General features: G+C 36.7%; 2 protein-coding genes across 45 annotated transcripts in view; one reads left to right on the top strand and one right to left on the bottom strand.

The window, feature by feature from the left end:
* The window catches only part of CCDC85A (coiled-coil domain containing 85A), a 691,220-nt gene that overhangs the window by 17,014 nt on the left and 661,543 nt on the right, over positions 1-12,663 (top strand). For 38 of the 39 annotated variants that reach the window (XM_085019267.1, XM_085019261.1, XM_085019269.1 and 35 more), the window contains one exon: positions 2,004-2,106. The gene's annotated coding sequence lies outside the window, so the exon portion shown is untranslated. Of the gene's footprint in view, positions 1-2,003; positions 2,107-4,861; positions 5,008-12,663 lie in introns of all 39 variants that reach the window. The other variant, XM_085019240.1, reaches the window with a different exon arrangement.
* PNPT1 (polyribonucleotide nucleotidyltransferase 1) overlaps positions 1-12,663 on the bottom strand; it is a 42,644-nt gene that overhangs the window by 5,291 nt on the left and 24,690 nt on the right. For all 6 annotated transcript variants that reach the window (XM_085015775.1, XM_085015776.1, XM_021085800.2 and 3 more), the window contains 11 exon segments: positions 10,647-10,683; positions 9,432-9,498; positions 9,241-9,330; positions 7,636-7,689; positions 4,815-4,921; positions 4,175-4,246; positions 4,018-4,081; positions 3,566-3,649; positions 3,226-3,309; positions 1,243-1,349; positions 1,098-1,153 (listed from right to left, as the gene is read on the bottom strand). In XM_085015775.1, the coding sequence (XP_084871901.1) occupies positions 1,098-1,153; positions 1,243-1,349; positions 3,226-3,309; positions 3,566-3,649; positions 4,018-4,081; positions 4,175-4,246; positions 4,815-4,921; positions 7,636-7,689; positions 9,241-9,330; positions 9,432-9,498; positions 10,647-10,683 (822 nt within the window).

Below are 12,663 nucleotides of genomic sequence, written 5' to 3'. Positions count from 1 at the left end.
ATCTTTTCAATAGAAAATAAACCTTGTGTTTACTTTTTTAAAAGTATAGTTGATTACAACACTGTGCCAGTTTCTGCTGTACAGCAAAATGACTCAGTTTATATATATATATATATATATATATGTATATATATATATATATATCTGGAAACATATGCAGTGAAAAGCTTTTTGAATATATTTCTCTTCATAATATTTTCAAAAAAATTTTGAAATGATATAACATTTCCTTCTTTCTCTAATCAAATAAGCCATCCCATTTCTTAGTTTTCACCTGTGATATTAAATTATCCCATTGTCTTTTATTCATTTCAGATAGCTCTGAACGTTCATGCACATCTGATAATTTTATTTTTTTAAAGCTGGTAAAAAAATGACAAGGTTGAAACAGGCATTTTATTTTAATTAATTTATTTATCCATGAGGATACTAGTCGGATTCATTTCTGCTGAGCCACTATGGGAACTCCAAAATGGGCATTTTAAAAATGGTATTACATTAAATAGTACTACCTTTAAAATAAACCAACCAGAAACCACAAAAAAAAGGAAATATTACAAGTAATTTTGGACTTGTTTACTGGGAGATTAAAATGGTGGGAAATCAGGAGTTCCCGTTGTGGCACAGCAAAAGCAAATCTGTTTAGGAGCCATGAGGTTGCGGGTTCGATCCCTGGCCTTACTCAGTGGGTTGAGGATCTGGTGTTGCCCTGAACAATGGAGTAGGTCACAGACAGGCTCAGATCTGGCATTGCTGTGGCGTAGGCCAGCAGCTACACCTCCGATTCAACCCTTAGCCTGGGAACCTCCATGTACCACGGGAGCGGCCCGAAAAAGATTAAAAATAAAAAAATAAAAATAAAATAGTAGGAAATTAAAGAGAACCCAGAATATATTAATATAATCACAGAACTATGCTATTGAAAATCTACAAATTGGTATAGAAAATAAATTATATCTTAAAAATGATCATATTTATAGTAATTGACATATAATCTAAACCTTATAATTTCAAGGTAAACAATGCAAATGTAAAGTTGACATGAGCTTGTAATATAAATCTTACAAAAACCAGCACAGCATTTTAGTTTATATTACCTGATTTCAGTTATTGTAGCGGTGTACACTGCTCCAAATTCTAATTGCTGCTCCTGCTATAAGTGCAAAATAAGCTGTAAGAGTCATATAAAGAAAACACCAACAAAAAGTAGAAAAAATTAACTATCATAAGATCTATACTTACATCATCTTTGCAGATTTCAGTAATGAAGTCTTTTGCTTCATGCATAGCACTGGGTGTTGGTGCAAATATGGAAAATGTTTCTTCATCCACCTGACTAATAGTTACTCCTTTTAAAAAAATAAATTTATATATTAAACTGCTCATTCCAGTGAAGACTAGTCTTAAAAAGCAGACATGAAAGCAGGGTAGTGACCTGGAAGTAGGCGGCTAGGGTTGTGCTACATTTATTCTTTTTTTTTGGTCTTTTTGCCTTTTCTAGGGCCACTTGCGCTCGTATGGAGGCTCCCAGGCTAGGGGTCTAATTGGAGTTGTAGCTGCCAGCCTACACTATAGCCGCAGCAATGCAGGATCTGAGCCGCGTCTGAGACCTACACCACAGCTCAAGGCAACGCTGGATCCTTAACCCACTGAGCAAGGCCAGGGATTGAACCTGCAACCTCATGGTTCCTAGTTGGATTCATTAACCACTGTGCCACGACGGGAGCTCCGGGTTGTGCTACATTTAATCAGTGCTTTAGGAATTAAGGGATTCATTCACCAACAAATACACATTGCACACCTGCTATGTATCCAACACTGTGCTAGGCCCATGAAGAATACAACAGTGAGCCAATGTCCCTACTTTCTTGGAGCCCACAATCTAGTGGGAGAAACCATCTAAGTTCTAATTTTGGAGGTTCTGGTTTTGAGCTCTTAATTATGAAAAGAAACTATACTAGAACCCTTTCCTCACTTTTTCTTCTTTTTCCTTCTTACTGTAGAGTGGTGAACAGATGGATGAGGGACGAAATCATGTCAGTTTCTCAATCTTGAGGACTAGCTAAGGTGACTCTGCTCTTCACTCCTTCAATAACCTCAAAGCTGGTAAGTACTAGGTAACCTGAAGATTGCTTCAATTAAAGCATACTATTTCTACAGGTATCTTTTTTAAAAAAAAGTCTAAATAAGAGTGAGTGAAAAAATAGCACAAGTCATAATAAAACTAAAGATAAACTTCTCTAAAGTGAAAAACTGAACAGTTTCCTGAATGTTTGAGTTTAAAATGTTGAAAAACTGATAAATTTGAAGTTTCTATTATGGCTCTGCAGTAACAAACCCAACTAGTATCCATGAGGATGCAGGTTAGATTGCTGGCCTTGCTCAGTGGGTTAAGGATCTGGTGTTGCTGTGAGCTGTGATGTAGGTTGCAGACGTGGCTCTAATCCTCTGTGGCTGTAGCTGTGGCCAGCAGCTGCAGCTCCTATTTGACCATAGCCTGGGAACTTCCATGTGCCACAAGTGCAGCCCTAGAAAGCAAAAAAAAAAAAAAAAAAAATTGATGAATTCTAAGTCATTCTTCTTGAATATAGTTAAAGATGATTATTTGTTAATTTATTAAGAGGCATAAACAGAAAACTTATAGTAAAGATATGTCAATGTTACATCCTTTTCTCTTGGTTTGTCTCTTATTTCTCAAACTTTTTTTTTTGGTCTTTTTAGCTATTTCTTGGGCCGCTACCGCGGCATATGGAGGTTCCCAGGCTAGGGGTCGAATCGGAGCTGTAGCCACGGGCCTATGCCAGAGCCACAGCAACACGGGATCCGAGCCGCATCTGCAGCCTATACCACAGCTCACGGCAACGCCGGATCGTTAACCCACTGAGCAAGGGCAGGGACCGAACCCGCAACCTCATGGTTCCCAGTCGGATTCGTTAACCACTGCGCCATGACGGGAACTCCTCAAACATTTTTTTTGAGAAACACAATATATTGAGATGAAGTGGCAAACTTACATGGCCTGGCATTAAAAAATCCATGATAATGTGAGAAAATAGAATGTGTATGTGTATGTGTAACTGGGTCACCATACTGTACAGTAGAAAAAAATTGTATTGGGGAAATAACTATTAACAAAATAATAATTAAAAATTACCTACTCACCTAAAAAAAACAAACAAAAAAAAAAACAAAAAAAAAAAACCCCAAACTTCATACAACCCTTACCTGTTTCAGCCTGAAGTTTTTTTAAATGATAGCCACCTGGTCCAACAAATTTTGCTCGTTTTGATAATGGAACCTGAACAGTTTCTGAAATGTACAGACAAAAATAAAAATAATTCAAACTCTCTCTCTATATATATATCTAAAACATGTACTGGTCACTCAAGACTTGGCCTGGACACATGTAAAAATATTTCAGCAGAAACTGAAAAAGTTGCTATGTGACTAAAAGAGTTATATTATCAATGAATACCCCCCCAATTTAAAGTATTTTCACTATATAAGCATTTAAATTTTTGTTTTGTTTTGTGTATGGCCTTATTCAGTAATTTTAACGTATTACCTACAACAGGTCCATTTTCTTTTCTAGATGCTCGAGGTTTTGGAATTGTTTTGTTCATAATCTGTAATATCTCCTTCTTTGCCACTAGAAGAAATTAAAAAATAATAAAACTAACTGTATAAAATAAATGTGATCAGACAGTTTTTTGGAGCAAAATCTAAACTCTTTAGCTTAATAATCAAAGCCCTCCACATCCCAGTTACCTTAACAGTTCTACTACTCCATGTCCTATCTTAGGGAGTCACTTAATTTGTAAAAATTAAATTTTCATTGGTCTCCCACATGTACCTAATAACTTAGTACTGATTGATCTACGTTGTTACATTAAATTTCATTTTTGAAAGCAGTATTTTATAGTAAGCATGTTTTTAATAATCAGCCTAATGGGAATTATAGTTTCTGTTAACATACACAGTGATGAAAGGAGAATCAGGAAAACTGGCTTGGCTTACCTGAGGCTTGCTGAATGGCCTCCATTACAATTTTTATTGGTATTCCAGGTAGTTTAATATCAGCCTAATATGGAAAAGACAAAAAAATATATAAATATTGATTTATGACATTATTTAAATATTTAAAAAAAAATGAAACAAGAAGGTTTTAAAATACCTGTAATGCAGTTATTCCCTTAGCAGTGCCGGCTATTTTGAAATCCATGTCACCATGGTAATCTTCAATCCCCTTAAGGAATTTAAGAAATTATGATACAGTTAAAAAAAAAGTCACTGTAGAGGAGTTTGTTTGTTTTTGGCTGTGCTGCAATATATGGAAGTTCCCAGGCCAGGAATTAAACCCATGCCACAGCAAGTGACCCCAGCCGCTGCAGTGACAACACCAGATTCTTAACCTGATGCAGCACCATAATAGGACGTGCAGGAATATTAAAAAAATAGCTTTAGAAATAAACTATGTTCTCTAGGGTTATACACACACAAAAATATATTGTAATTAACTACTGCTCTCAATTTTTGACTATTTCATCAGAAAATCACTTTATTTTTAGGTCATGTCCCCCCACCCATAAATGCATAAGGATTAATTTATGATCATCCTGAAGTGAGCCATTATGGATACTTAAACTGTAATATTTATTTTTACCTCACATCCTATAAAATCCAAGGCAAATATGCAGAGGAAGGAAGTACAAGGACTTCTATTTCTTGAGCACTAGCATTCTTCTAAGCACCCTGTGCTTATAAAGTATGTATAATGTTCATCATAAAATATTTGAAAATGTGTATCTACTTGCCAGAATATCTGTCAACAAACGATAATCTTCTATTTCACCCTTGTCAGGATTGTTTTTGGTGACCAATCCTATTGCCACACCTGCAACAGCAGATGAAATTGGAACTCCTATAATGAAGAAAAAAAAATTGCATGAAATATGTACATCAACCTGGCACACATTATTTATCATTCTGTTGACATTTATTTTTAATGTAAGTGGATGGTATTCTAAATTGACAGTCACCAAAATTAAGCTGGATGAAAGGTCTTAATAAATTATCTACCTCAATTCTTCTTAAACATACAACAAAAGTCCCTTAACATAATTCTAAGAGGTAGTCATTGTTCTCAGCAAAAACCTCTCTGATAAAAGTAGACCTAACTTGCAGTAAACCATTTCTTTGCCTTTTGTTTTTGGCGCCTTTCTCCTTTTTTCTTTTTTTGAAAAGCAACCATGTATTTAGTAAATCCTTCCAGGCTAAGCTCCTAAGTTCATCTCCCTATGACAGCTACTATTAGGTTTTTTGGGTATCCTATCAGAAAATTATACCCAGAAAATATAAATGAGTGTGATCTTCAATTTTCTTGATCTTATTCTTTTGAATGGCTGCAGAGTACTCGCCGTATTTGTGTTTATAAGTGGGGTTTCTGAATCAAATGATATGTGATTTACATTTGTTATAGTGTCAAACTGCCTTCCAAAGAGTTACATTTTATATTTTAACCAGCAGTATATATACGAGAGTGCCTGCAAGTCTCCATTTTTGTTAATTTCTGTCAAATCTTTTAACCTTTGCCCATCTGAATGGTAAAGATGGTAGCTTATTGTTTTTAATTTGATTTGTTTTTATTTTTTAATAGTTTGCTTTTTAGGGCCGCACCTACAGTATATGGAGGTCCCCAGGGTAGGGGTCAAATTGGAGCTAGAGCTGCCAGCCTATACCAAAGTCACAGCAACACAGGATCTGAGCTGCGTTTGTGACTTACACCACAGCTCATGGCAACGCCAGATCCTTAACCCACTGAGTGAGGCCAGGGATTGAACCCGCAACCTCATGGTTTCCACTTGGATTTGTTTCTGCTGAGCCACAATGGGAATTCCTTGATTAGATTGTCAATCAGTTATGAACCACTTATCACTCATTCTCAATTTCTGCATCATTTACTGCTAAGGTCATAAACTGCCAAGCTGAACTTTAGATACACTGCACAAACAGCACCCTCCTTCCCTATTCCAAACCTAGTAACATTTTAGAAAACAGAAAATGAGTTTACTATAGCATGACTTATTTTAAGTAAGTCCCTTTTGCTTTCTTCTCTGCATAGCCCTCTTCCTTTCTAAAGTACTTACACACTATTCTTTTACTATTTAAGAGTCTTGCCAAGGGTCACTCTCAGGTTCACTGGGTTATACTTTACAGAAAATACATTTATATTTTGAAGAACTCTTTGTAGTTTTGGTAACACTAATCTCCATGATTTCTCCAGTACTGCCTAATTGGTTCACCTGGTTCAGTTATATCATCCTGAAGTTCTTATCATTACTAGGATGCCTTTTCGAGTAGCCCTAGAAATCAGAATTCTTTTAAAGCAGTTAAGGACTCTTTTAAGATCTCTTATCTTGCAGTTCACCTTTTCCAGGATTTATTCTGTTTTCTGATCTGAGATTGGAATTGTGATGAATGCAGTCTCCATGAGGACAGGGAATTTGTTTTGTTCTTAGACCAGTGCTCTGCACAGAAGTGGTAAACAGTAAAGATTTGTTGAATGACTTCATGAAGGTGAAAATAGAAATAGTATTTTACCAGTTACCTTAAATATCAAATTATGTTTTCCTTCTACTGAACATGACCAGAATACTGCCCTTAAATGTCTTTAGCTTTTTTTGCTTCGGCTTAAATTTTAATCTTTTGAGGAGTTCCCGTCGGGGTGCACCAGAAACGAACCCGACTAGGAACCATGAGGTTGCGGGTTGGATCCCTGGCCTCGCTTAGTGGGTTAAGGATCCGGCGTTCCCACGAGCTGTGGTGTAGGTTGCAGACGCCGCTCAGATCTGGTGTTGCTGTGGCTGTGGTGTAGGCCGGCAGCAGGGACCCTGAGCCTGGGAACCTCCATGTGCCTCGGATGTGGCCCTAAAAAGCCAACACACAAACAAACAAAAAAATCTTTTGAGATGTTGTTATGATACATTTATATCATTCTTTTACTTCATCCTTGGTTATGTTATCCTTTCTATCTGTTTTCCTATACTGTAAATGTGTGAACTTATAAGGAACTCCTTGTGTGGCCTCTTGAGTATCTTTAGGTTCCTTTTCTTTCTTCTTGAATAGTATCATTGGTGACTGACAGATACTATTTTCAGTTTCTTAACATGCTGTCTCTTTTCCTTTTTGGGGTTTCAGATCCAGAGACTGTACTGAACCACACTTGCAGTCTTCCTTCCTAAAGTTCTGTGTACTCTTTTACAAGCGGCATTGTTCTCATGGCTTGCACACATCAACTAGAAAACTACGTAATTATTTTCCTTTATGGATCCTAATACTTCTGCTTGCTAATCCTAACATCCTTAGTAAATGAAATCAATTGCAGAGGTCTCAGAAAAAGCTCACTGGATCACCAAGTAAATAATTTCATTTACTGCTTTTAAAGAATTCAGCAGATATCTGTATAGTTGAAGCTTTGAAGCTGTGATTTGTAACCATCTCCCTTCTTGCTTGGTTTGATAATCTGTAATCTGACTTTTCCAAGTTTTACTGAAATCCACTTTTAAAGAAATCCCATATTTTATGCTAATCAGTATATATAAATAACCGTTGGTAGTTTTGAGACATAATTTTTACCTGCATCCATTAATGCTAAACTTCCACCACATGCAGATGCCATAGAAGATGACCCTATAAAAAGAAAGAAAAATAGTTGCTTTAATACTGATTTTTTTTTTTTTTTCAGGGCTGCACCCGTGGCATATGGAGGTTCCCAGGCTAGGGGTTGAATTGGAGCTGTAGCTGCTGGTCTATACCACAGCCACAGCAACTTGAGATCCGAGCCGTGTCTGCAAACTATACCACAGCTCACGGCAATGCCGGATCCTTAACCCACTGAGCGAGGCCAGGGATCAAACCTGTGTCCTCATGGATGCTACTCAGATTCATTTCTGCTGAGCTATGATGGGAACTCCCAAAACTGATTTTTTTTAAATGCAGAAAAACTGTTAGTGTTGGTTTGGTATAGAATATAAATATTTAGAATATGAATATAAATATTTAGAAGATAAATATTCAATGTTCTTTCCCTCTTTCTTTTTAAAAGCACTTAAGGCAGGCTCTCCTAAACCACAAACTACAGAGCTGCACAGTCCAATATGATAGCCATTAGCACCATGTGGCCACTAAATTTAAGTTATTTGAAATAAATTCAGTCTCTCAGCTGAACAGAACAAAGAGATTTTTCCATCACCACAGAATGCTCTATTGAACAGCAGTGCTAGAGATTCTTATTCTAAGAAGCCTACCAGAAAAAAACAGCATGCCTCTTTTGTTGCTTAAATGGAAGATAGTTAAAGATGCAGGGTCATAAGCTATAGCCTAGTCATACTAAGTAGAGAACAGAAAGTCTCTAGTTTAAATTCTAAGCTTTGGTGTTTTTTTAAAAAATATCTATGACCATTAGATCTATGTCTGCTACATGTTTAAGAGTCCTATGCCCTTTCTGCCCTTAATAATTATACCACCTTGCTTGACTATGGACTGATTTTTAATTAATTAATTTTAATTTTTTTTTTTTTTTTTTGTCTTTTTCTAGAGCCGCTCCTGCAGCACATGGAGGTTCCCAGGCTAGGGGTCCAATCAGAGCTGTAGCCACTGGCCTACACCAGAGCCACAGCAACGTGGGATCCGAGTCTGCGACCTACACCACAGCTCACGGCAATGCTGGATCCTTAACCCACTGAGCAAGGCCAGGGATCGAACCCGCAACCTCATGGCTCCTAGTTGGATTCGTTAACCACTGAGCCACGACGGAAACTCCCTGATTTTTAATTTAAATTTGACTTTTTTAGCCCAGCCTCTCTGTGATATCTACTTATATCTGTGATACATGACAGGTGTCTCCTGCTTAATGAATGACTACATTTTTCCCCTTCCTCTCTCCAAGCTGGCCTTGCTCTTTGGTTTGTTTGTAAAGAAAATGAAACATGAAACTCAAACTGGATCTACTGTAAAAGATACATACAGAGAAATATTTACTTTATATCATTTTGTTTTCAAAATATCCCATTAGCTAAGAATAGAGATTCAGACAACTACATGATTACACATACTTTTCCAATGGGTTTGGTTACTGTAGTAAAAAATTTGATGTACTGTTACTTATGAAAAGCTAAGACTATAATAGCAAATCTGTTCTTTTTGAAAGATATATAGGAAAAATATATTTCAAAACCATACCATTTGACTCTAGTACTTCAGATGTGACTCTTATGGTGAAAGGAAAATCTTTAGGGATAACAGGATACAAAGCTTTCTCAGCAAGAGCCCCTAAATCAAAAAGAGAAAACAGTAAGCAAAAAAAAAAAAAAAAAAAAAAAAGTGCTAAGTCTCTGTAAGAATACCGTGTAAGTAAACAGATTTGTACTTACCGTGCCCAAGTTCTCTTCTATTTACACCTGTGACTTTGCCGATTTCATTAGTTGCATAAGGAGGAAACTTAAAAAAAAAAAAAAAACCAAAAAATAACCACATACATATAAAACTGACATGGTAAGATATTCCATATATAATATTTAAGTCACAAAACAGTAGAATCTTATTTTCTTATTTTTTTTGCTTGTTAGGGCCACACATGTGGCACATGGAAGTTTCCAGGCTAGGGGTTGAATAGGAGGCGCAGCTGCCAGCCAGAGCCACAGCCACGGCAATGTGGGATCCAAGCCTCATTTTGCAACCTAAACACAGCTCTTGGCAACACTGGATCCTTAATCTATTGAATGAGGCTGGGGATTGAACCTGCATCCTCATGGACACTAGGTGGTTTGTTTCCACTGAGTTTCCACAGAACTCCTAGAATCCTATGTCTGTCTTTCTTTTTTTTAAAAGTACATTCGTATAAACACAGAAAATGCCTGGACATCTAAAACATACACCAAATTGCTAAAAGCAGCTTTTCTAGTGTGATGGGACCTGGGGTGGGAAATGGATGCCTATGGGCATTTATTTTTTTTAATTTTTAAATTTTTTAATTTTTTTGTCTTTTTAGGGCCATACCCGCAGCATATGGAGGTTCCCAGGCTAGGGGTCCAATCAGAGTTACAGCTGCCAGCTTATGCCAGAGCCACAGCAATGCAGGATCCGAGCCGAGGCTGCAACCTACACCACAGCTCACAGCAACGCTGGATCTCCAACCCACTGAGCGAGGCCAGGGAACAAATCCACAACCTCATGGTTCCTAGTCAGATTCGTTTCCACTGCGCCACGACGGGAACTCCCGCTTATGGGGATTTGTACCACAAATTTCTATACTGTTTAAATTGTTAACAGTAACAAAATATATGTTTGCAATACAAGAAATAAACATATTTAAAAAGAAATGTACTTGAGAAAACAGGTCTTTTCCAGTAAGGGTTTTACTTTAGCCAGAGGTGGCAAACTATTTTACTTGACTGATATGTTGTCCTAAAAGAATGCAAATTAGTTGTGGTCATTTAAAAAATTGGGAAATTTTCCATAAAAATTCTTGAATTCCTGTTTAACTAAATATTAATTAATTAATTAACTATTTTTGGCCCATATACAGATATCCAATGTAAAATTCTTTGCTGTATCCTGGAAATTTTTTGTAATAAAATTCACCTTACCTCATAGTGCAGCATGAAGTTTTTATCCTTTATCCCACTACAAATGAAAAGCATAATATTAAAAAGGTATCATACAGATAAAGATTTATTATTAAACAACTAAAAAAGTTTAAGGGACAACAAGAAAAAATATAATAAAGAAGATTAAGGGAATTTTAAAAACAACTGGGTTATCAAGGAGAGATGGTCAGAAGTTGAATATCAAAAGAAATTTAAGGATGAATGTCAGAGACAGTTTTCTCTGGGGTCTCTAAATGAATTCTACACAGATTTAAGAAAACAATTTTGCTTCAAATAAAGCACTTAAATATCCAGATTTGAATACTAAGACAACAGACATATTTTTAAGCATTAATAACTAGGAAGTGAATCCTAAATGTTACAAACATATTAAATAGCAGAGTTACAATCTTTCTCCCAAACATGTGAAATGAAGATCAGTAACTGAAATGATATGGCTGAGAGCAATCGGGAAATCTTATGGGGAAAATTTTTTTCAGGGTTTGAAAAGAGAAGTGTTAAATGACTGAATCTAGAACCATCAGGAGAATATAGATGAGAAGAAACGCATTTCCTGGAAACAGGAAACCAGATTTATCTTTAACTGAGGAAAAAATATAGGCATATTCAGGGTCCTGGCACAGACAGTGTCCTCTTTGGGTGGGATTACAAAAGGCACCTCTCTGTACAGAGGACTTATAGAAAGTTCTAGACTAGGCTGACTCTGCACAAGCATAAATTGCAGTCTTGGGGAAAGAAATCTAAAATTCAGACCCCTTCAGAAGACTAAAGGAATCACAGAGGAGAAATGGGGTCATTGCCCAGTACCTGAACTTTATAAGGTGAGGAAACCAAAGGCCAGCAAGGTTGAGTGATGTGCATCCCCTCACTTAGAGAGGTTAGAGACCTAGGATTAGAACATGGACTTGGCCAAGCCCAGTGTACATTCTTATGAAGCTGTGTTACCTCCTAGAAGAAAGGAGTTAAAAATGACGAAGGGTAGGGCAACCAAGTTTTGGCCTAGTTGGGAATTTAAAATGCAAAGTTTAAGAGCTCCCCTACCATAAGGAATTAGGATTACAATGAACATCATGTCTTATATATATAGCTGCATTGTTATTTTCATTAGGAACATGAAAAAAAAAAAAAAAAGGGATGCTATCCTAAAGATCTTGGGGATTATCCTCATCAACTGGGCAGCAGGAAGAGGGAGGCAGAGTCCTATGGTCTTCCAAGACACTTAATGAAGGAAAGGGAAACAATCCTGTTAGGCACTGAGGAAGATCAAAGGCTGTGAGTCCCAGAATTCCGATGTGGAAATTATCGTGGGTACTAAATGAACATGATTTTATTTTATTTTTATTTATTTATTTATTTTTTTGAATGAGTATGATTTTACTGCTGACTTTTTTGGAAGAGAGGGGGAGAACCAAGTTTTTGTTTTTTTAAAAATACAAATTCAAATGCAGCTTGGGATAAGGTTTATTTCATTTAACAACTTCAGATTCTTTTTAGGAACTGGGACTCTTGCTTATTATTTACTGTTTATAAATAAATATAAACAATATTCAGTATTTCAAGACTAACCTGAAAATCTGTCCAGCAGAGTGGTTTTAGAATCAAAGAATAAATGTACTTGTATTAAAGAATTAAATGCTTTACCCAAACTTGTTTTAACAAATGAGTTAAGGGATAATACAGCACAAAAAAACCCTTGAAATCAATATTATGTAAACAGAAAAATGAAGTATATATAGAGAGGTTTTAAGAATAATGAATAAGGAGTTCTCATCATGGCACAGCAGTTAACCAACTCGACTAGGATCCATGAGGATGCCAGTCTGATCCCTCCACTCGGGGGTTAAGGATCCGGCATTGCCATGAGTTGTGGTGTAGGTCACAGACACGGCTTGGATCCTGCATTGCTGTGGCTGTGGTGTAGGCCGGTGACTATATCTCTGATTCGACTCCTAGCCTGGGAACTCCATGTGCCACGGGTGCGGCTCTAAAAAGCAAA

This window comes from Sus scrofa, chromosome 3 (genome assembly GCF_054392235.1).
Source record: "Sus scrofa isolate SSC_HxYL_T2T_F1_AM1 chromosome 3, Sscrofa_HxYL_maternal_Yorkshire_Landrace_v2.0, whole genome shotgun sequence".
Classification (NCBI taxonomy): Eukaryota; Metazoa; Chordata; class Mammalia; order Artiodactyla; family Suidae; genus Sus; species Sus scrofa.
This window is presented reverse-complemented; position numbering and strand designations above follow the sequence as displayed.